We start from the raw sequence: 21250 nt of genomic DNA, 5'->3' as shown, positions 1-21250 counted from the left end.
AATTTTTTATTTTTCCCCAGAAACTATTTTGCATACGTCTATGTGGCGATAGCAAGATTGCTTGAATGACTGTAGGAACTTTTTTCCAGTAGTGTGGTATCTCTACTTCTAGCCCGTGGGTGATGAGGTGGATCATGGGCACATTTTGTTAAATAAAAAAGCTTTGCCAGTGACATGCATGTACTTTATAAGATAATTGGACTTTATGCCTCTTCTCTTTGAGACAGGATAATTATTACTTTTAAGATATCCCTTGCCCTTTTAGACTGCCTGAGCCCCCGTTCACATCTCCTTGGTATCTCTGCTGATTGGATATTTTGTCCCAGTGTTCTCTTTGCTCTCCTCTTTGGTCTTCCCTCCACCCTGGAAGTGACTTGTTTCAAAAGTGTGAATATTATTGTAATTTAGGGTGCATCGTATCTTTTGCAGATTAATAATGCAGATTAATTTATATTTAAGTACTCTTGTTTTGAACTGAATAAAATTGGACAGCAAGAAAGTATTTTTAAATAGTAGGCAGTGTGGTGAAGCAAAAAGATGAGCACGCACACAATGCAGATTGAGAGGATCTGTGTTTTGTTGTTTTCTTGTCATTTGTTCAGTCTTTGCATGTTGTCAGTCCCTGCTGCAGCTGCACCTGTTCCTCATTGTCCTTTTCGTCATTATGTCTCGTTTGTGTCCCTATAAGTTCTGCGTCGTTGTATTCCCTTGTCATCCGTGGATTGTGCTCTCCAGCTGTCATGCTCTGTCTCCCTCCATGTATTCTTACTCCTGTGCTCGTACGCATTTTTGCTGCCACGTCAGCCTTTTGTTTCTTTAAATATATATTGTCTTTATTTTATTCCTGAGTTCTGCATTTTGGTTGAACACAAAATGCAGATCATGAGAGATATGTCAACCTCCTGATATTGAGCATTATTGAGTTCTTGAGCAATCTCTAAAAAATATTTTTGAAGCCACGCATAGATTGTCATTCAAACATACTTATATAATTTAATTTTTACTTTAGCAAAATAAATTATTTTTAAAACTTTTTTTATGTTTTTAGCGCTTTCTCTTCAATTTTGTGATGTACATCATCTTTGAACTATGCAGCTGTCAAAGAAAAAAACAATTTTTGTGTTAAATTTTGACAGTTTCATGCCAGAGAGAATGGTTTTGTAAATGAGACAGATTACTGAAACACTAGCTTAGTGTTTATGCCAGTGTGTATTAGGCTGTCAAAATTTTTGTATTATAGGGAACATACTAAAACGAGTTTTGGTGTACAGTATTTTCTAATTGTGTCATTGAAGGTAACAATCTGTCCACATCAGTCATTAGCTGAGGTCTGTGTAACTGCTTTCTCACAAAACATAATACCTGCTGTCAGCAGTGGCCTAGATTAACCCTCAAAACAACAAAGCTTTATAAAGTTGCACACTTCCTCTGGCTCTTTACCACTCTGGCAATAAGTTTACTTAACAAGGCCTTGCATGAACCCCTCTGCCCCGATTCTGGGCCTCTGATAAACCCATGACTGACTCTCAAACCTCATTGTTGGCTTAGATTCAACTGAACTGTCTCACTTATTGTACAAAAGCATGCTGGAGATGAGGGGGAGGAGATTGGTGTTTTTTCTTCCAGAATAAACAGGCAACTGAATGCATTTGAGCATAAACATTTTTTTTTAAATGTAAAATAGTCATATTTTGCATCCGATTTTAAACTTTCTATAAAACCTTTGTATTATCACTGTTTCATTGCAGGAACTTTAGCAAACTTAACTTCTGAATCCCCGTCAGTTAATTAATCGTAGTTCCTCTTATACAATAACTGAACTACAAAGTAGAAATTAGGTTCATATGTGGCAAAGGAATTCATAGCATTTGAAAACTGCACTACAAAATATAAAACGAAACAAATGTGCAAATGGAAAATGACCTTTCTCTTCCTTTTAGCAGCTAAGAAATTGAGAAACTTGTGTGTGGAAGTGCCTGAGTTGATTTTCTTTTTTCCTCCAGATTCTGTTCAAGTTTCCTTCACTTTTCTTTTGTTGAATTAAGATAATTAACTCTCCTGACACACTATGCAAAGTAAATCTGTGCTTTGACAGTTTTTGAGTTAGACTCATTCACGGGTTTCTGCCCTTTCTCTCTCTCTCTCCTCACTTCTCTCACACAGTGCATCCCATAAGGTTGGCATTTATCCATGATTTTAATGAGATGGGTTATAGGAATGATGTTCTTATCTAAATCATACGGACAAGAGGAAATCTTCTATTGCTGACTGGCAATACCCTTTAACAGAACCATATATTTACAAGTGAACCACAAAAAATGGACATTTATCATTAGGATAAATCAAGAGTCTACTGAACCCCCTCAATAACTTATTTACTGGTACTTCCACTTCCTCAGTTATAAATGTGAACATGTGCCTCAAAACTGGGCAGCATTATGTTTTATTGGGAAGCGTATGTGAACCAAATACAATGTACACGGTAACTGCTCTAACAATAGATTCAATTAGTAAAATAACACAATAGATCAGTGCTTCAAAGCTGTCAAATGCTCCTTGAGAATCTCATGGAAAAAAATAATAGCTTTCTAAAAGACAGTAGCTGTTCCAAACTTTATCGATAAGTCAAAACTTACTTAAAACTAGGACTACCCAGCTAAAGTGGAAGTTGGGGAAATTGATGGATGACAAAAAATATTTAGAAAATAATGCAGTTTGTCCACAGTCATGGAAAAAAAATGCACGTGCAACTTATAAAGAACAAAGTTCATTCATACACAACTGGATTTCCTATCATGCCTTTATTTCAAAGTTTGTATCCCACATGCCACCTTCTTCATATATAGTTTCATGTTTATTTGTAATTGTATTATAACAAGTGCTTTAATGAATGCAGTGAAAACTATAGAAATAAGACACAAAATACAGAAATAAAACACAAAGCTTTAGGTACTTTAACGAGTGACGAGTGAAACGTGCTTTATCAAATGGTTTACCTCGTGGCCGCTCGTCATTTAACAGGTCCTAGGCAAATATTTTTCACCTTGTGCACTCTAAATTAACATAAAATAATTAGAACACCATGATTGACAAAGTTACAACAGTTTTAAAATATGTTTACAGCTAACGAACTGTCGAGGCTGCTGCATACCGCTCGTGGCTCCAGGTATTTGCGTAGCGAGCACAAGCAGGTCTCGCACCCCCCTTACGTTCACACAACTCTCACGATAACGATGCAACAAAAAATAGTCCTTCATTACAGAATAAATGCATCTTATACAAAAGATGAAGCATATTTTCAAAATGTGAACCAAACAAATTAAAACCAAAATATTCTAACTACTGAAAACAACTGTTTTTTTCAATGTGAAAATCATTGTAGTGACACTTAACACTCATCATAGTGTAACATCACATAAAAACCACTGTTTTCTACAGTATTAATAGTGGTTAAAAACGTATATTTTACTCCCAAAATTATATTTTCCTTTTACTAATAATGAGCTCATTGCACTAAATAAAAACAAGTGCTCTGCTTGATTTGTGAAGTTCTTTATAGTGTTGTTTTGGCTCAATACATCTTTCCGAGGTGTAACATTGAGGCATTCTTCTCCTTACATATTTACAGAGCCAACAGCATGTTTCTGTGGTCCTTGGCTGGACAGTGAAATTCCAGCTACTCCCACAGTAACCAGTGGTCGGGGAATGAGTTGCTGTCCACATTTAGTGCATTGTTTGGCCTGCAACAAACTCCCTAATCAAGAAACGTGTTAGCAATGGCTCTGCCCATCAAGTTTCTACTGTTCTTTTTGGAAAATTGATGGTTTGGGACTGCAGAAATTCTACAAAGGTGTGCATCATTGAGATTTGGAAATTATTGCTGTGTTTGAGTTGCATTAAACCTTAACATTCAAACCCAGTGTATCTGCATATCCCTCACAATGCCACTGAAACATCTCTGGAAATACCTCTGAGCGCCCCATGGAGTCTGGCGCTAGGATGTGGGCAGTTAATCTCTTGGTCTTTGATGTTGTAGGTTGGGACCCTGATGAAGGAGATTTGCCCTGTCACTCTGTATCAGGAAATCTGTATCATCTTGAGATCTTTGGACTTTTAAGACTGCCAGTCGCTATGATTGTATACTGAAACGGTACAAAATCATAGTTTGTAGAGTCCAACACGGATAATGTTTGGAGTACTGTACCAGTTTTCTTCTTTGTATTCTGTTTAACTGGGCTCAACCTGGACATGTTTTTTTTAGTATCTCTACATCTCCATGCAGTGAACTTTGTCCCCTAGATTTCTGAAGAAGATAACGCACAGCAGAATAATAAAAAAAAAAAAAAAAAATCAGTTTACAATGTAACAATGGTTAAAGTCTAACTTCAAAATGACAAAAATGGTTACGAGTTGTGTTTGTTCAGTTTGCCTCTCATGTGGTACTAAACGGATGCTAAATAATTGTTGATCATTTTATCTGTCAAGCTTTATTGTTGATACTGATAAATCTATGTTTGGCTAAGCTAAATTAAACTGCACAAACTGACAAATTACAAGTTTTAACTATGTATCAAGCAAATAAGTTTTTTTAAATACAATTTACTTTAAATGTTTTGACAGAATTTGTGAGGTTCATTTTATTTGTAAGACCTCAACAGGAAAAAAAAACAAACAGTGATGCATTTTTGCATAAGAAGGAAAAACTCTTCCCAACACCCCACCACCCTCTACAAAAGTATTTTCTCTGGCTGCCAGATAAGCTAAGTAATAACAGTGCCATCTCAGCTAATTTTAGCTCTGTATTAAATGTGCCGCCACTGGTATTTACGGCAACATTTTTGGCTGAGCTTAGCTTAGCTGTATATTCTGTGTGCATTGCCTGTCTCACACTTTCACAATCTGTTTCCTTACCCTTATTTTTGTTTTTTTCCTGTCTCACTCTTCTCCCGATTATTTCCTTTTTTCTTTTTCTTGTACAGTCACCACCTTTTCCTGTTTTTAAACTATTATGTTTGCAATTTTTTGTACAGTCTGTCTTTGATTTCTTTGCAGGTGGTCGTTAATATTGTCTGGCAGTACTACTCGGTGCAAAAACAAATCTCATGGTTTGATTATTTTTCTTTAGGTTGCAAACTGTCCATGTTTTATTGCTACCTTAAAGAATAAAACATTTTGCAGCCTGTAGTTTTCAGTGAAGGTTTCAGAGCCTCATAATACTAAAAATTGTTTCAGCACCAAGAGCTACAACGTTTAGGCCATTTTAGGTCATTTTTAATCTTGTTTTTTTTATTTTATTATTTTTCCAAAGCCTCTCTCATTTTCATTTGACCTTTATTTATACAGGTTGGTTACATAGAGTCGCGAGGACTCATTTACAAGAGCGACCTGATAGTAATTCTTAGATCCAAATAAAAGGAGAAGGTGGCAAAAAGGAGAAACATCCACAGTCTCAGAGTCCAATAAATTCACCTTATCAACAAGGCAAGAGTTGCTCCAACCACAGCAAACCCAGCAACTGCTATTAATGCGTTCCTGACTGTTGTCTAGGGATTTGGTTTCCAAAAGAACTCCACAAAATCAGTCCAGGAGTTGTTTTTGAGCAGTCAGTTTGTCTGGTCAGACAGCAGATATTTGAAAATCTCCTGGCCCACCAAATCCACGCAGCTCTCCCTTCCATAAGCATCTGATTACAAAAGATATACAGGACGTATCACAAGTTCATCTGTACAAAGGTAACTGCAAGTAAATCCTCAATTTTCTGTGATAATTACATTATATACTTAATAGTAAAAATACTTTGCTCTAGAGAGCTTTTTCCTTCAGGTTGACTTTGTATTGTTTTTTTATCCTTCCTTGGTCTGATTAATTTGAAATCCATCCTTCCATCCATCCATTATCTTTACCCGCTTCTTCCTTTTCGGGTCTCTGAGGTCACTGGTGCCCATGTCCAGCCATCATTGTGCGAGAGGCGGGTACACCCTGGCCAGGTCGCAAGTCCATCACAGGGACACATAGAGACAACCATTCACTCTCTCACTCACACCTAGGGACAATTTAGTTACCAATCAGTCTAACATGCATGTTTTTGGTCTGTGGGAGGAAACCGGAGTACCCGGAGAAAACCCACGCATGCACAGAGAAAACATGCAAACTCCACCCAGAAAGGCTCCCGGTCCAGAATTTGAACCAGTGACCTGCTCGCTGAGAGGCAGCAGCTCTGCCAGTTGTGCCACCATGCTGCCCTAATTTAAATTCAATTCAGTTTATTTATTTAACGCCGTATCCCAACAGAAGTCGTCTCAGGACACTGTACAAAACATTCACTTAAAAAAAGGCCAGTTAGTCAAAGTTCTCTATCTAAGGAAGCCAGCAGATTGCATTGATGCTTCACTTCGTTGCAGTCTCCCATCCTGAGCAGCAGAAAGGCAACAGTGGAAAGGAAAAACTCCCTTTAAAAGGAAGAAATCTCCAGCAGGACCAGGCTCAGGACAAGTAGCCATCTGCTTCGACCGGTTGGGTTTGAGGACAGAAAGGAGAAACAAACACAGAATACCAGGTCCAGGTGTACTTTCTATTGGAAGAAAAAAAATGTTAAGGATAGAAATACTGTAATTACAAATTCAGACTGGTAGAGTGAAGCAAGTAAAGAGAGCAGCACAGTGAGGAAATACAATCAAGTTGTCTTCCAATAGTCTAAACCATAACTTAGAGATAGCTCAGGAAACCCAAGCCAACCCTAACTATAGGATTTATCAAAAAGAAAAGACTTAAGCCCAGTGTTAAAACTGGACAACGTGTCAGCCTTACGGACAGAAACTGGAAATTGGTTCCACAAGAGAGGAGCCTGATAACTGAAAGCTCTGCCTCTCGTTCTACTTTTGGAAACTCTAGGAGCCACAAGTAAACCTGCAGTCTGACAGCCAAGTGTTCTGTTAGGAAAGTATGGAACAACAAGAATTGTAATATAAGATGGAGCTAGGTTGTTGAGGGCTTTGTAGGCTAGAAGTAAGATTTTGAATTCAATTCTGAATTTGACAGGGAGCCATTGGAGAGAAGCTAAAACTAGAGAGATATCTCTCCTACCAACTCCAGTTAAGACTCTGGCAGCGGCATTTTGGATTAACTGAAGACTTTTTAAAGAAGTACTTGGACACCCAGTTAATAAACAATTGCAGTAGTCTTTCGGATGAAAGACGAAACATATCTACATTTTTTTGCTTTGTTTTTTTTTTTTTTGCTATCTTAAAATAATAAAATAAAGTTCAGGAGCAAAGAAACTGCTGTCAGTTAAATTTGGTGAAAATACTTAGAAATATGTAGTATTTTCTTTTTTTTTAATGTAACCAACATTTGGCGTGACCAATAAAAAGGTTGCATTATTGTAAAGTTGCCTTATTACACTGCTAAGGAAAAACGTAGTCTGGATTTCTTCCTCAGAATAAATGAGGCTCGTGAATAGCTCAGTAAATGAGCTTTTGTTGTAGGGTTGCAGGTTGTAAATTGATCTTATGTTTTCACTATCACATACATCAACAAATAAACAAATGTTGACTATATCTAATGAATTTGGTTCAGTGCTAGTGAATTTACCTCAAGAAGTATTTAAATATCTCTGATGGAAGCAGCTCAGTTGTAAACATCACAAGACAGACACTAACATTTTAATGTTTGTAAAAATATATCAATCTTTTATATAACACAGCACAACAGCTGCTTCACTGAAGGTTTTTAATGGCATCGTTGAAGCTCTGGATGCTAAGGATTATAGTGCTGCACTTTTCTAGACCTGTCTAAAGCTTTTGACACTGGGATCATGACATATTGTGTCATAAGCTCTCAGAAATTGGTTTCTCAGATCATACCATTGGTTTGTTCTCTCTTTCAGATCGGAGGCAATGTGTTCAACATAATGGTATTTCCTCCAGTTATTTAATAGTTAACAATGGTGTACCACAAGGCTCAGTCTTGGGACCCACCCTCTTTACAATCTACATAGATAATGTTGGTCAGAGCATCCTTGATGCATCCTTACACTTCTATGCTGATGACACAGTTGTTTACTGTCGAGCTAAAACAGTTGCAAAGGCTTTCCAGCTTTTGCAATCCGCCTTCAGCATAATCCAGTCTGATTTGTTCTGTCTCAATTTTGTCCTAACTGCCGACAAAACCAAAGGGATGCTTTTTTCAAATAGGAAGCCTGTCCCAGCATTTCTTCCTCTGATTTTATCGTTTAATGGTGTCCCTATTGAGTTTGTCAATTCCTACAAATATTTGGATATCTTGGTCTATTTGCATCTCTCTTTTAAGCTTCATGTGGAAAACTTGGTAAAAAAACAAACAAAAAAAACCTGCAAGTTAAATTGAGTTTCTTTTTCAGAAAAAGATCCTGTCTAGCTCTGAATACTAGGAAAGGCCTTGTAACTGGGACTTTCCTTCCCTCCATTGATTACGGTGACATTATTTACATGAACGCCTCTACAAGCACTCTGCAGATGCTGGACGCTGTCTATCATGGTGCATTAAGATTCATAACTGGCTGTAAGTACCGTACCCATCATTGCACCCTGTATTCTCTGGTAAACTGCTCATCATTAACTTCACACAGACTCTTTCACTGGTACATTTTCATCTTTAAATCACTTCTTGGTCTGCTGCCTTCATACATCTCCTCCTACATGCCTCTGCGTGGTGCAGCTACAGCGTGCGCTCTCAGGACATTATTACATGCAGTGTCCCCTCAGTGAGGACTGAACTAGGCAAAAGGGCCTTCTCCTACTCTGCTCCTGTTTCCTGGAATATCTTGCAAAAAGATTTGAAGCTCCTAACCTTGACCTCTCTAAGCGATTTTAAACATCTGTTATGTTCCTGGCAAGAACCAATGCAGACATATTCCTGTTTTTAATATTGTACACCACCTCATTATCAAGCCTCTTTTTCACTATTTTTCCTTTTAATTATCCTTTTTAATTAGCATTTTATTTTCATTTGTTAAAAAAAAAAGCATTCTTTGCAATTTTCTGTTGTTGTTGTCCCCTGTTGTCTTCACTCTTTGTTAAAATTCAGGTCTCTCTTGTAAATGAGTCCTCGTGGCACAATGGGACTAACCTGTTTAAATAAAAATTGAACTTGACGTCAGCCTACTGACCTTTAATATTTCAAAGTTGGTTATTGTGAGGACTTTTGTGAAGTCTGGTGAGAAAAATAAACTGAAACATATCAAAATGTAGAAAACATGAATACTGTCTAAAAGACAGTTGTCTTCCATGTATCTAAAAGATTCAGGAGACCTTCGATAGTACCTTCCTTCCTCTTGAGGCAATAATGGAAGCAGTCATGTTTCTAATTTTAGCATCTTGGCCTTGTCTGGGGTGTTGAGACTGACCACATAAATTTTAAATTGCCTTAGTGCAGGAACAAGAAACAGTTGGCCTCCCCGTGGTGCAAACATCAGTGTGTTTGTTGGCACAGGAACAAATGGGCCGAAGCTTATTTCCATGAAATATTCTGTATGTTAACTTCAAAGCATGTTGATACTGGTTGTTTTCTGCTCGATACATGTTCCCAATGTAGCCCAGTTTGTCTACAGATTCGCCGTTTTGTCATTTAGCTGATCTATGCACAGTCTGAATGAGGCAATTTCAAGCTATTACATAAAAAAGTTCATTCTTTAACTAAATAATGATGAAGTTAACAAAATGAAAAAAATAAATCACAGAAGTTCATAAAACAGTTCTGAAGGTATAGAATAAAGACATTTATTAGAACTATTTGAATGATTTAGCTTAAGCTCCAGTCAACCTGCTACTGAAATACGTGACCAGTTTTCAAACGGTATGAGACCTGAGTTTTGGTGAAGTTTCAAGCCTTTATTTTTATTTCTACTTTCAGAAAAAAAAAAAAAAAAAAAAATTCCCTCCAATAAATTAAATTAAGAAAATATAAGTCACAAAATTTAAAACAGATTTTTAAAATTGCTATTTATTATAAAGGTTTAAAAGTAAAACTATAAGCAGGTTTCAAATAAAAGTTACTTCTTATCTTTGACTGGAGGTGAGCTGACCCATTTAGAAACAATGAAGCACCAACAAGACTGATAATAAACTTATTTTCTCTGAAATTATTGAAATATAGGCTAGTTGACAGTATGGTCGCACCAAGTGTAAGACCTGTAAGTAGTTTGGATTTTGGAAACACACAAAGTACCCGTGTTTCCCCACATAGTGGTAGTACATGGGTGGAATGTTTATTTTTCCATTCCAAGAGTCAGAATGAAAGCCTTCTGCAGCAGAGACCAAAAACCAATATGCCACATAAACATTACCTTCCAAAACCACTTGCTAGGTCACCAAAATCTTTGGTAGCAAAACGGTAACATGATTAATAGTATTTGTGTAGCCCATTCAGTGTTGTAGCTGAATAGTAACACTACTTTAACAGAAATATAAAACATCAGATGCAACAAGCTCAACAATGAAAAGGGGCCACTGCACTGATCCACTTTATGACGTTTAACTAAATAACTGTACAGTTGGATCTGTTTCGGTACTCTCCCCCCGTTGACCTGCGCTGTAATTCTTCGGCTGGCCCTTTGGCCACTTGTCTCTTGTGCTGTGCAAGAAGTGCTCTTCACACTTCCCCAGTGAAACCAGAGCTTTCCCTTCAGCCTGCTGCCTCCCCATGTCCTTTGGGCTATTTTTACTCCAGCAGAGGCTACTTTTGCTGAACCCATCCCACAGCCCACTGAACTGCAGCTGAAACTGTGTGTGGTTTGTGTGTGTGTGTGTGTGTAGGTGTGTGGTGAAACGTAATTTTATGTTCACAAAATAAAGCTTCTAAATAGAATTTGTTAGTAGTTAATTATACTACACTTAGTTTTAGCAGGTACCTGCAAATAGAAGTAGGGTAATTTTGTTTCACCCTGGGTTTGTCTTGTCTTATTTCAAGCAGCGATCCTCAACTGGTGAGTTGTGACCCAAAAGTGGGTCGTGGGCGTTTGCATGGGAGAAAAAAATGTTAAGAAAAAAATAAACAAGTCAACATTCTGATTATTAGATCAGCTTTAATACTTGAATAAGTAACTGAATACATCTCAGTAGCTGGACTTTTTAAAACATTTTCCTCTCTAACATCAACACACTTTTTTTTTTTTTTTTTACTTTTAAATTTTATTTTCTGTGTTGGCATTATGTGGAATTTTTTTAAAAAGTATTTACTCAATTTGGTTCATGACTTGTCATTGTTGGGTGACTGGGGTGATCTCTAAGTGAGACCAGTTAAGAACCACTGATTTAGAGATTTGTCTGTCCAGTTGTTTACTTAATTTCCTCTTTGAGTCAGCTGTCATTGTTTCCCCAGCCTTCCTGGATCCTCAGTGGATTCTCACCTGCCATGCATCTGCTATTTAGACACAGCTGTTTCTACGTAGAACACTCCCCTCCCTGTTAAAATAGTCTTTAATTATTCTAGTCGTCAGATTCTACATTTTGTGCCTAGTTTCCATGTCTGTGTCCTGCTCTACATCGTTTGGTTTTCCGTGTTTTCTACATGTTTCTGTTGTATGCTGCCATGTCATCTCTCTTTTCTTTCTTAAATAAATTTAGTTCTTGTTTTGTGCCTATGTCTGAAACATGTGTCCTTAAAAACCACTACTTAAAACAGAGGCAAGCCTTAAAAAAAAAACACTAAAACCCTAAAAATCAATTCTGTAATTAGCAATATTGAGGAATAAGTGGTGCAAAAATAATAATAAACAAAACAACAGCAAATGAAAACAGATTGGTGGACAGGAATGTTGCCTCACAGCAGGAACAGCTAAGTCTTTATCTTGTATTATTTTTCTGTCCTCTTATGGAGGAGGATGACTCACTGTGGTGACCCGTAAAGAGGGAAAAGGAAGAAGGAGACAGGTCCTCTGGATGGTTTCTTTGTGTTGAAGCATTCCATGTTTCATCCAAAAGACTTCATCAGTCCGAGGAGCCACAACAAACTCAGTCCTATAAGTGGCTTACTCACATAGTGGGCCAACCAGTGTGATGTTGATAAGATGGTTTCTGGGGTCCACCCTCTCCCCAGTCGTCCTGAACCACTTTGACCATGGCTGCCTCAGAGGAGTCGACGAGGACATGACTTAACTTTGTTGGATTTTTTTTTTACCTGGATTAATGAGCATGAACTTTGAAGAAGAATAAGGCTTTCTCTGTGCAGTCATGTACACGTACGATGTGTGTGAGGTTAATAAGTGACTTTAAATGGACAACACGTGAAAGCGACCTTTTGGCACATAGCAATTGGAGTTTTGTCAAAAGGCGGCAGAGACATCTCCAGACAGTAACACACAGTTCACCCCCTCGCACTCACACACTCAAGCACTTGTCCTTGTTTGGTTCACGACTTTCCCAACATTGCTAGCTGTGCCTAGTCATCCATGGCATCGTGTTAGTGCTTAGGGAGAGTGAATTACATGCCCTCTTTGACTCCAGCTGGTGCTCAAGGTACTCCCACTTTTTCCATAATACTTGGAAAAACAATATTAAGATGATTTTACACCTAATATTCCTTGTTTTATTCTTCATGCTTGGGCTGTTTGTGCTATACAGTATGAAGAGCTGGATGGACTCAGTACATCATGGATGGACTCAGTACATCAGCTCTAAAAGCATAAGTCTATAGAGTATGAACGTATTTTGAAAAATTTCTCGAGTGCTACATTTTCCCTAACATTTTATGTCCCTCCTCCTTTTTTTTTCTTGTTTCTTCTTGCTGAGCATGCATCAGAATGTTTCTTCCTGCATTTTTCTCTAACTCTTCCTCTCTTTCTCCCCTACAGTGAAGTACATCAAGGAGATGTCGGCCTTCTTTAAAAGCCCCGGCTCCCCTGGAGCCTCCCTCCCATGGGATTCCCCTCCTGCTACACCCCAGAAAGGCTCTGAGCTCTCCCATGCTGAGGTGAAAGACCCTCGTAGCATCCCAGTGAAGATGTGCCAGGTGTCACGGAAACAGTGCCCCCCGGACACAGAAAACAGGTACTACATGTTAACGGTTCCTGTTTGATTCGGTTCATCTAAATATCCTGATGCATGCTCAATGTATTTTTTTGAATGTCCAGAGGACCAGATTGAACTTTTTTGGATTCATCTAAATACTTTTGAGAAAATAAAATCTGATGTCAACATAAAAGTGATGGTGTGTTTTTTCTCACTCACATGTTCTATATGAAACCTTTTTCACCCTCTAGCATTGATATTCGTCTTTTGATTCTCTAACAGTCTTTGTTCCCCACTTTCGTCTCTTTCTCATTGTTTCCATCTCACTTATCAGGTATTTTGAGGTTATTTCATCCAACAGAAAGAACTCTGTGTTTCTGCGGGCTAAAGACCCAGCTATGGCGCAGTCCTGGTACAATGCCATTCAGGCTGCTGCTGTACACCTTTTACCACGAGTAAAGGATGAAATGAAGCAAATGCAGCTTGGCATGGAGGTCAAACATCTGGGCTGGCTTTCAGAGCAGGTATGGAGGGATAAAGATGCACGTGTTCAAAGGCTGACATTTCCTGCTGAAATTTCTTAGAAGTTTAGCCTTTTTCTGGGGGGTTGGTATGAAGATTATTGAAAAGTTCTAGTCAATTTTGTCATTCGCATCACGTGATACATGAGGTGGAACGAAATTATATACACAGGGTTGCAATTACACCCAAAAATAACAAAGTATAAAGTATAAAAAGAAACAGTCAATAAGGATCTAAGATATACACATGTGTATAATATATATACATGTTACAAGATACATGTATACAAGCTATATACATATACTGAACATGTTATCTTCCTTTGAGCCATGTTTGGCTTTTTCTTGTACATTATTTCAACTTGTTGTAATTTATGTCCTAAAGTACATACTTTATTCCAGTCAAGTACATAAAGTCTTTTCAAACTTTGTAACCATTTGTTGGCGACTCAGTTAATCATGTACTGTGAATATTCTTTATTTGTAAGAGTGACTTTTGCTTTGTAAGATTAATATTCCACACATGACACAAAATGCAGAGGAAGCTGGATCATGGTACAGGTCTAACACTGTCACATAAACTGGCAGACCATCGCTGTTGTATTTTAAACCTTTAAAAAAAAACACTTTTAAAGAGTTTAGAATCAGGCTGATAAATCTGAATTGCAAAACACAACAGAACATGGCAGGATCTCACAAGAGAGCACAGAGTATAATAACAATACAAATGAATTTATGAAACAAAACAGAGCACAGTATGCCATTTTAGGAAGCAACATTTGTGAAAATGTAACACATGGAATATCTAAGAAATTACAACTATAAAACAAACAAAACAACCTTTTAATGTTGTAATTTGAACAATTGTATTGGCTTTTCTCTATTCTTTTTAAAAATATGCTCTAAATTCAATTATATTGCTTCGTTCTATTCGTTGTTTTGCTTTTCATTACCACCTTCTAAGCACTGTTTAACTAATAAAATGAAATTACTTTTTAAAGGAAATATTTAAAAGATGAATGTTGACAGAACCAGCTAAAAATCAGAAGAAAAAAAAAGTATTTACTTGGTTATATTTTAAAGTCTGTTGTATTTGAGGCTGTTAAATATGTCCTGTTGGACTCTTGCAAGAAAGTCTGGACTGCTCACCAAATGTGGTAAATGTAGAGTTTGAGTTATTTACCAAAAGAACTAGACAAAGACATTATTTTGTACAGCCTTTTTAATTTAATTGTATCTTCTCCTGTGTGTAATTCATTGGTTGAAAGCTTGATTCCTTCCCTATTCAGAGAAAATTTAGTTAACAGCCCATACCAGAGGTTCTATGAGATAGATTAGGAAGGTCCAAACAGAAAAAAATGACAAGATGAATCAATATTTTATAAAAAAAAAAAAAAAAAAAAAAAAAAAATGATTTGCACATCTAACCTGTTGTAAAATCCAAGTTTTCAGCAATAGTTCGATGGTGGCACAAACATCTCTGTGTGCAGGTGTCTCAGGGTCCAGATAAACCTGTCATGGCTGTGTTGACAGACAAGGACCTGCTCCTGTACCCCTCTTTTCCAAACAGCAAAGAGAGCCTCAGCACCCCCATCAAAAGCCACCCACTCATCACCACCAGGTTTATATGCAACATGATTTTATATCTACCGTATTTTTTGGACTGATAAGGTGCAATATCAATGAACGGGTCTGTTTTCATACATAAGGCGCACCGGATTATAAGGCGCATTAAACAAAGTCAGATAAGTCAAACTTTGTTCAACTCGTTCACAATAACCACATAAAATCAGTTCAAGGTCACAATCAAAATTGATATATAAGGTGCACATGGTTATAAGGCTCACTGTTGATTTTTGAGAAAATTAATATAAGTGCACCTTATAGTCCGAAAAACTTGGTATATCTGTATTTACACGCTTGTTATGTTTATCAGTATACAAGTATAAAAGCTGAGCAGATCTGTATCCCACCATGAGGAACTTTTTTCCACAGTGGTTTGTTTTGGCCCAGTCAAGGAGTTTCTGTTCACACTTTCCATGACTGAACAACTGGACATTTTGTCCCATAATTTGGGAAACATTAGTGGTAGCAGAACCTATGAGTCATGCATGCTTTTCCCTTCTACCCATTCTCCATTTTTCACTTATTCAGCAGTTTGTCTGCTGGTTATAATCTCATCTGTAATCCCTAATTACCATCTTTCTCAGCCACAGTCTGGTAATATTTTCTTCTTGATTTCCCCCTAAAGGCTGGTTCACTCTGGCCCAGGAAAAAGTTCCCCTCTTCTGGACTCGGAGCTGTCGTTCGGCCTGCGTTCAGGCACCAAGCAGGGCGTAGAGACTCATGTTTTCCGGGTGGATTCTGCCAAAGACTTGTCCACCTGGACCCATCTGCTGGTGGAGGGTTGCCACAGTGCTGCTGAGCTTATCAAGGAGGTCACTGCAGGTAAACAGAGCCAGAGAGTCATCGATTTAGCTTTTGTGTGTTATGAGTGCGACCGTTTCGTCTAACTTGGGTGGGGGGGAATACAGAATTTCCCATGAGCTGTTTCTGGTCTCATGAGATTGGTTTGAAAAAAAAAATTGTTTTCCCTGAATGATGTCCTTGTTTCAGTAAACAAAGATTCAGGGTTTCAAAATGGGATTCCAAGAAAGTGCACTTTCACGTTCTCTGCAGATTTGTCTTGATTTTTTTTTTTTTATAAAAGACTAAAATTTTTATAATTCAGCTTTTAGTGACAAAAATTTTAGTCTCTCTGTATGGTGTATTAGGTAGTTGTCTTCTTGAACAGAACTTCATGCACACTCAGCACAGAATGCTTTGACTTCATTGAGCTCACAGCAGTTCAGCTAAAGTGCAAGGCAGTAATGTTGTTTTGGTGCCCCCTGCTGGTAGCATTAAGTAGCACAAAACATTTCACATAAACTGGAGTCACAGAGGTTATTGTCACTAAAATGCCAAATTTTCTAATAATAAAATGAATTCAAATCCTGATTTTTGTCCCTCAGCAATATGAAGTATAGTAGTAGCAGACAGACAGAGACTAATGGAAGTTTGTTTGCGTTGCTTCCATTAGTTCTGTTTTGATCTAACTGCTGTCCTTGTGCTGCCCTGTAGCCTGCAGCTGGAATGGAAAAGACTGTACACTGGGAGTCCACATCGACGATGGTTTCACGCTATTCACAGATGAAATGGGCGTCAGGAAAAATATTCTCCTGCAGCAGCCTTTCGAGCGTCTCCGAATGTCCTCAGATGACGGAGTTCGCATGATGTTCCTGGACTTTGGAGGCCCTGAGGCAGAAATTGTGAGTCACACTTGAGACATTTTATTAAAATTCTGACAGTTCATTTGAAGCATTTTTTTTATTATTTTATTTATCATAAAGTAAAGATACTGAGTCTGCATGTACTGAACACATCTAAGATTGAGATTGGAGGTAAATCAGCTTAAATAATTTGCACAAAGGAAGTTGTACATGTCAAAAATTGGTAGAGGTGAAATACTATAAGTACAGTACTATATAAATTGTTTAAATTGTCAACTTGTGTTTATATTTGGTCTATTTCATAGATTCAACTGATGAAATGTGAACAAACTGTGTCTTTGTGAACAGCTGAAAACAAAATGTCTAAAATTTCAATTTAAAATAGGTTATTAGCTGAGTGATATGTGTCAACACAACGTTGGTTCATTACTTCAGTTTTTTGAGTATTGTCATGCCTGAATGATGCATAACTCAAAATTAAGGGTCCTATAAAAAATATATATAAAATGGAACCAGTCTTTTGTTAGGCTGAAAATTAATATAAAAGCAGCAAAAGACAAAAAAATAAAAAAGAAATAAGAATATTTTAATAAATATTGATCAATCTACTCCCAGGTTTTTTGGAACAATTATGTTTCAAAACTTTAAAAGGACACATTTAAAAGGAAGTATGGATTGTATTTTGAAGCACAGTAATATTAGATTTTAACCAGCATTTGGAACGTTTCACTTGTCTTCAAAGTGGTCACAACATCCTTATTTTTTAGTCAGTACTGAACTCATCTCTAAGACAAATGAGCAAATTCCATCTACCGTATTTTTTGGACTATAAGGCGCACTTAAAATCCTTTGATTTTCTCAAAAATTGCCTGTGAGCTTTGTAATCAGGTGCACCTTATGTATTAATTCTGGTTGTGCTTACTGACCTCAAAACAATTTTATGTGTTACAACTGAACAATGGTAAGAGTTATTGTGAATGAGTTGAATAAAGTTTGACTCATCTGACTATTTTGTTTCGCCAAATGCATCTTATAATCCGGTGCACCTTATAGTAGAGTTGTACTCGGGTCCAAAAAATCTGACTCGACCCGGCCCCAGCCCCCGAACCTCATCTCCGAACTTCACCCAATCCGACGAATTAACAGTAGTTACAGGTCACTTTGACTGCTTATACCACCGACTATTAGTAATGGTTGGCGGATGCGTGCGGCTGTGTAAAGGGGACAGAACATTAGAGCTGAGGAGCCCTCAAAGTGCATTAAATGCTTCCCCTGTTTCTGCCTGCATCCTGCTCTGACATGTCACATATTTTGTGATCTCACCTGTTTGGATCATCAGCCGCGCATGTCCACTGAGTGCCACTGATGAATGAACGTCCATTTGGGCGATGGATCGTTGGCAGTAGTCCATCTGAAGCTTAACTGAACATTTTTCCTCTTTCAACCGGCCAGTTAGCGCACAGTCAAATAGCCGCATGGGGCTGGTGAATGCATGGCAAGCCATGTTGGCATATAATTGGATCATCGGCCGTACACATACCTGACGCAATAAAAAGCCCAACACCTATCCGGTCCGCACAATAAACACATTATTATGGCCCGGTCCGAATCCAGGTTGGGTGGGGCTGGGCTCCGTGTTCGGGTTAGAAATGACAGCTCTATCTTGTAGTACTAGTAAAAAAACACAGGATGGACTTCCATCCATCCATCCATTTATCTTTTACCCACTTCTTCCATTTTGGGAAACGGGGGTCGCCGGTGCCCATGTCCATCAATCACTGTGCGAGGGGCGGGGTGCACCCTGAACAGGTCGCAAGTCCATCACAGGGACACGGAGACCAACGAGACAACCATTCACTCTCTCACTCACACCTAGGGACAATTTAGAGTTGCCAATCAACCTAACATGCATGTTTTTGGTCTGTGGGAAGAAACCGGAGTATCTGGAGAAAACCCACGCATGCACGGAGAGAACATGCAAACTCCACCCAGAAAGGCCCCCGCACCGGGATTTGAACCAGGGTAACCTGCTCACCGAGAAGCAGCAGCTCTGCTAGTTGCGCAATCGTGCTGCCCAAATCAGATCTTAGACTTTAATCAATTATTGATGTATCGTATTTAGTAAATTAAATGCAATAAATGAAAGGTGAATTAAATTTAGCTGCGTTTACAGTTAAACAGAACTGTGCATAAAAAAAGTCTATTTTACACTTCACACAGTGACTAAGTTAATATGTTGCCTTGTTTTCTTCATGTTATCCACAACTAGAAATTAATCGGTGTGAAAATATGTTGATTTATTCTCGCCTCTCTGTCCTTCGTCAGCAACTGGACCTTAAATGCTGCCCGAAGACCTTAGTGTTCATCATCCACTCATTCCTGTCTGCTAAGGTCAAGCGACTTGGCCTCCTGGCATGATGAAGGCCGTCCCTCCACAACATCAGAATAGGAATATTCAGTGAAACGTACCCCAGCTGCAGATGACGTTTGACGATGAGGCCAAGGAATCGATGCTGACAAGACCATCCTTTTCAGCTTCCCAAGGCCTCTAAAGCTTATCATGTTCGGTCAGGCACCTCGTGGCCTTTCTCGTGAAGTCAAAAGAAAACTGAAACTTTGATGGACATTTGCTTAATTTGTAGTTGTAAGGTAAAAAAGATCTTTTGTTTTTTCTTGATCTTATTTTTTACAGATTGTACTAGCCAGAAACCACTCGACTGTTCTGATATCTGTCAAAAGCTGCCTAAGTAGGTTACTTTTATGATGGCAAACTGTGTGAACATGACAGCCTGTATCTTATTGGGTTTTACACTGAAGTTTCAACGTTTTCTTTTCTTTACTTCAATTTGATGAGTCATAGGCTTTTGTCATGAGTCTTTTCATCTTTCATTTTCTGCTTTATGCGCTGTGAGCAGGAAAAAAAAACAAGTAATTTCAAGAATGTCTTGATTGATGTTGGACAAACACGTTTTTTTTATGAAGATAATGCTACAGTGGAGTGACAGAATGACAGCACTCATCACACAATCAATAGTTGGTGCTGAACAATGTACAGCTGCAGTGACATGTTTATGATGACCGTTCAGTTGCCTTTGCTCAGTGTAATTTTATGTAAGAATAAAGCGCTTTTAAAGATTATTTACATACATTTATATAGACACTAAACAACTTATTTTATTTAGTTCAACTCATGTAACAAGATTCTAGACACACGGCCTAACAGTCAATAACAATGGTGTTAAAAATGAATTTGTTTTATTATATGTTAATGCAAATTAGATTAAACATTTTATGGAGTAAGAATAAGATCTTGAATTTCACTAACCATCAGCACTCAGAATATTAAATGACATTGCTACATAAAAACACAATCAGATTTAAAATCTTTATATTAACAAATGATGTCTTTTTTTATAATGGAAATAAAAATGTAAGGACAAAACCCCCTCATCAGAGTTTATACACAGTTTATATAAAGTTTATTTTAAAAGTTTAAACTGCATATGAAACATGATCGCACCATAAATCGTGTGATCTCTTATTTCTTTCAAGCTGAAATTGATTTATTGTTTCTTTTAAAATTTGGGGCCTTTTTATCGCTTTCTTTACATTAAACAAACGTTTCTTAATATATTTTCAGAACTTGCTTCCTCCAAGAACAAAATGTATATTCTTATTTAAACACAGGTGTGCCTTTCAGGGGTGTTTGTATATAAACATGTAATAAACTTTGTGAACTTTTGTTCCTTCTTTTGCATTTGCTTATTTCCAATGCTTTTCTTATTCTTGAAAAACTAGAGACAGCATTTTCAACTTGCTCCTTAAACTTCAACGTCTTTGTGTGGAATTTGCATGTTACCGTAATTTCCGGACTATACAGCATTTCGCACACTAATTAGAAAAGCCTGTGCTCCGCGGAGCTAAAGTTGATCTGTACATGCAGGGGAGTCCCCCTCTCCATTCTCTCCTCCCACTTCATTGGTCACTGGGACCTGTTCAGTAATTTCATTAGTCAGATTTTTTTTTTTTACCTTTTATTTATACAGGCAGTCTCATTGAGTCACAAGGACCCCCCCCCCAAGAGTGACATGTATTGGGCAGCTATGTGACGAAGCTAAATGTTTCTGGTGACAGGAAGCTCATTAGCCTGTCAAAAAAACAAAAACAAACATAAATTAGCCGCATCATTCCATGTGACATCACGAGCGCAGCATGGCTGCACTGACGGGAGCTCCGCTTCGACTCAAATCCTTTTTTGTTCCTGTTGTTCTTGTTTTAACTTTTTTTGCACCTACACTGCACACCCACATTACAGGTATGACTGCGACACAGTTTTTTTGTGTCGCTGCCTTGCCATAATGCCATCCTGTCATCGTGGTTCAGTTCCTGGCCCTCCTCCAGCTTCGGGCTCAGGCTCCGGCCGGTCATGGCGACCGTCTCCATGATCCTCCATCTGCCTGCACGGACCGAACTCTAC

The 21250-nt window shown here is 38.0% G+C and overlaps 1 protein-coding gene across 1 annotated transcript in view; it reads left to right on the top strand.

The window, feature by feature from the left end:
• snta1 (syntrophin, alpha 1) overlaps positions 1 to 16683 on the top strand; it is a gene marked incomplete at its 3' end in the record, with an annotated part of 45376 nt that extends 28693 nt beyond the window's left edge. The window contains exons 3-7 of the mRNA XM_037679822.1: positions 12827 to 13022; positions 13318 to 13507; positions 14995 to 15125; positions 15756 to 15952; positions 16625 to 16683. Coding sequence (XP_037535750.1) covers positions 12827 to 13022; positions 13318 to 13507; positions 14995 to 15125; positions 15756 to 15952; positions 16625 to 16683 — 773 coding nt within the window. The remainder of the gene's footprint in view (positions 1 to 12826; positions 13023 to 13317; positions 13508 to 14994; positions 15126 to 15755; positions 15953 to 16624) is intronic.
• Positions 16684 to 21250: the final 4567 nt, after the last annotated feature.

The sequence above is a fragment of the Nematolebias whitei genome, chromosome 7 (genome assembly GCF_014905685.2).
Source record: "Nematolebias whitei isolate Nwh7 chromosome 7, NemWhi1, whole genome shotgun sequence".
Classification (NCBI taxonomy): Eukaryota; Metazoa; Chordata; class Actinopteri; order Cyprinodontiformes; family Rivulidae; genus Nematolebias; species Nematolebias whitei.
This window is presented reverse-complemented; position numbering and strand designations above follow the sequence as displayed.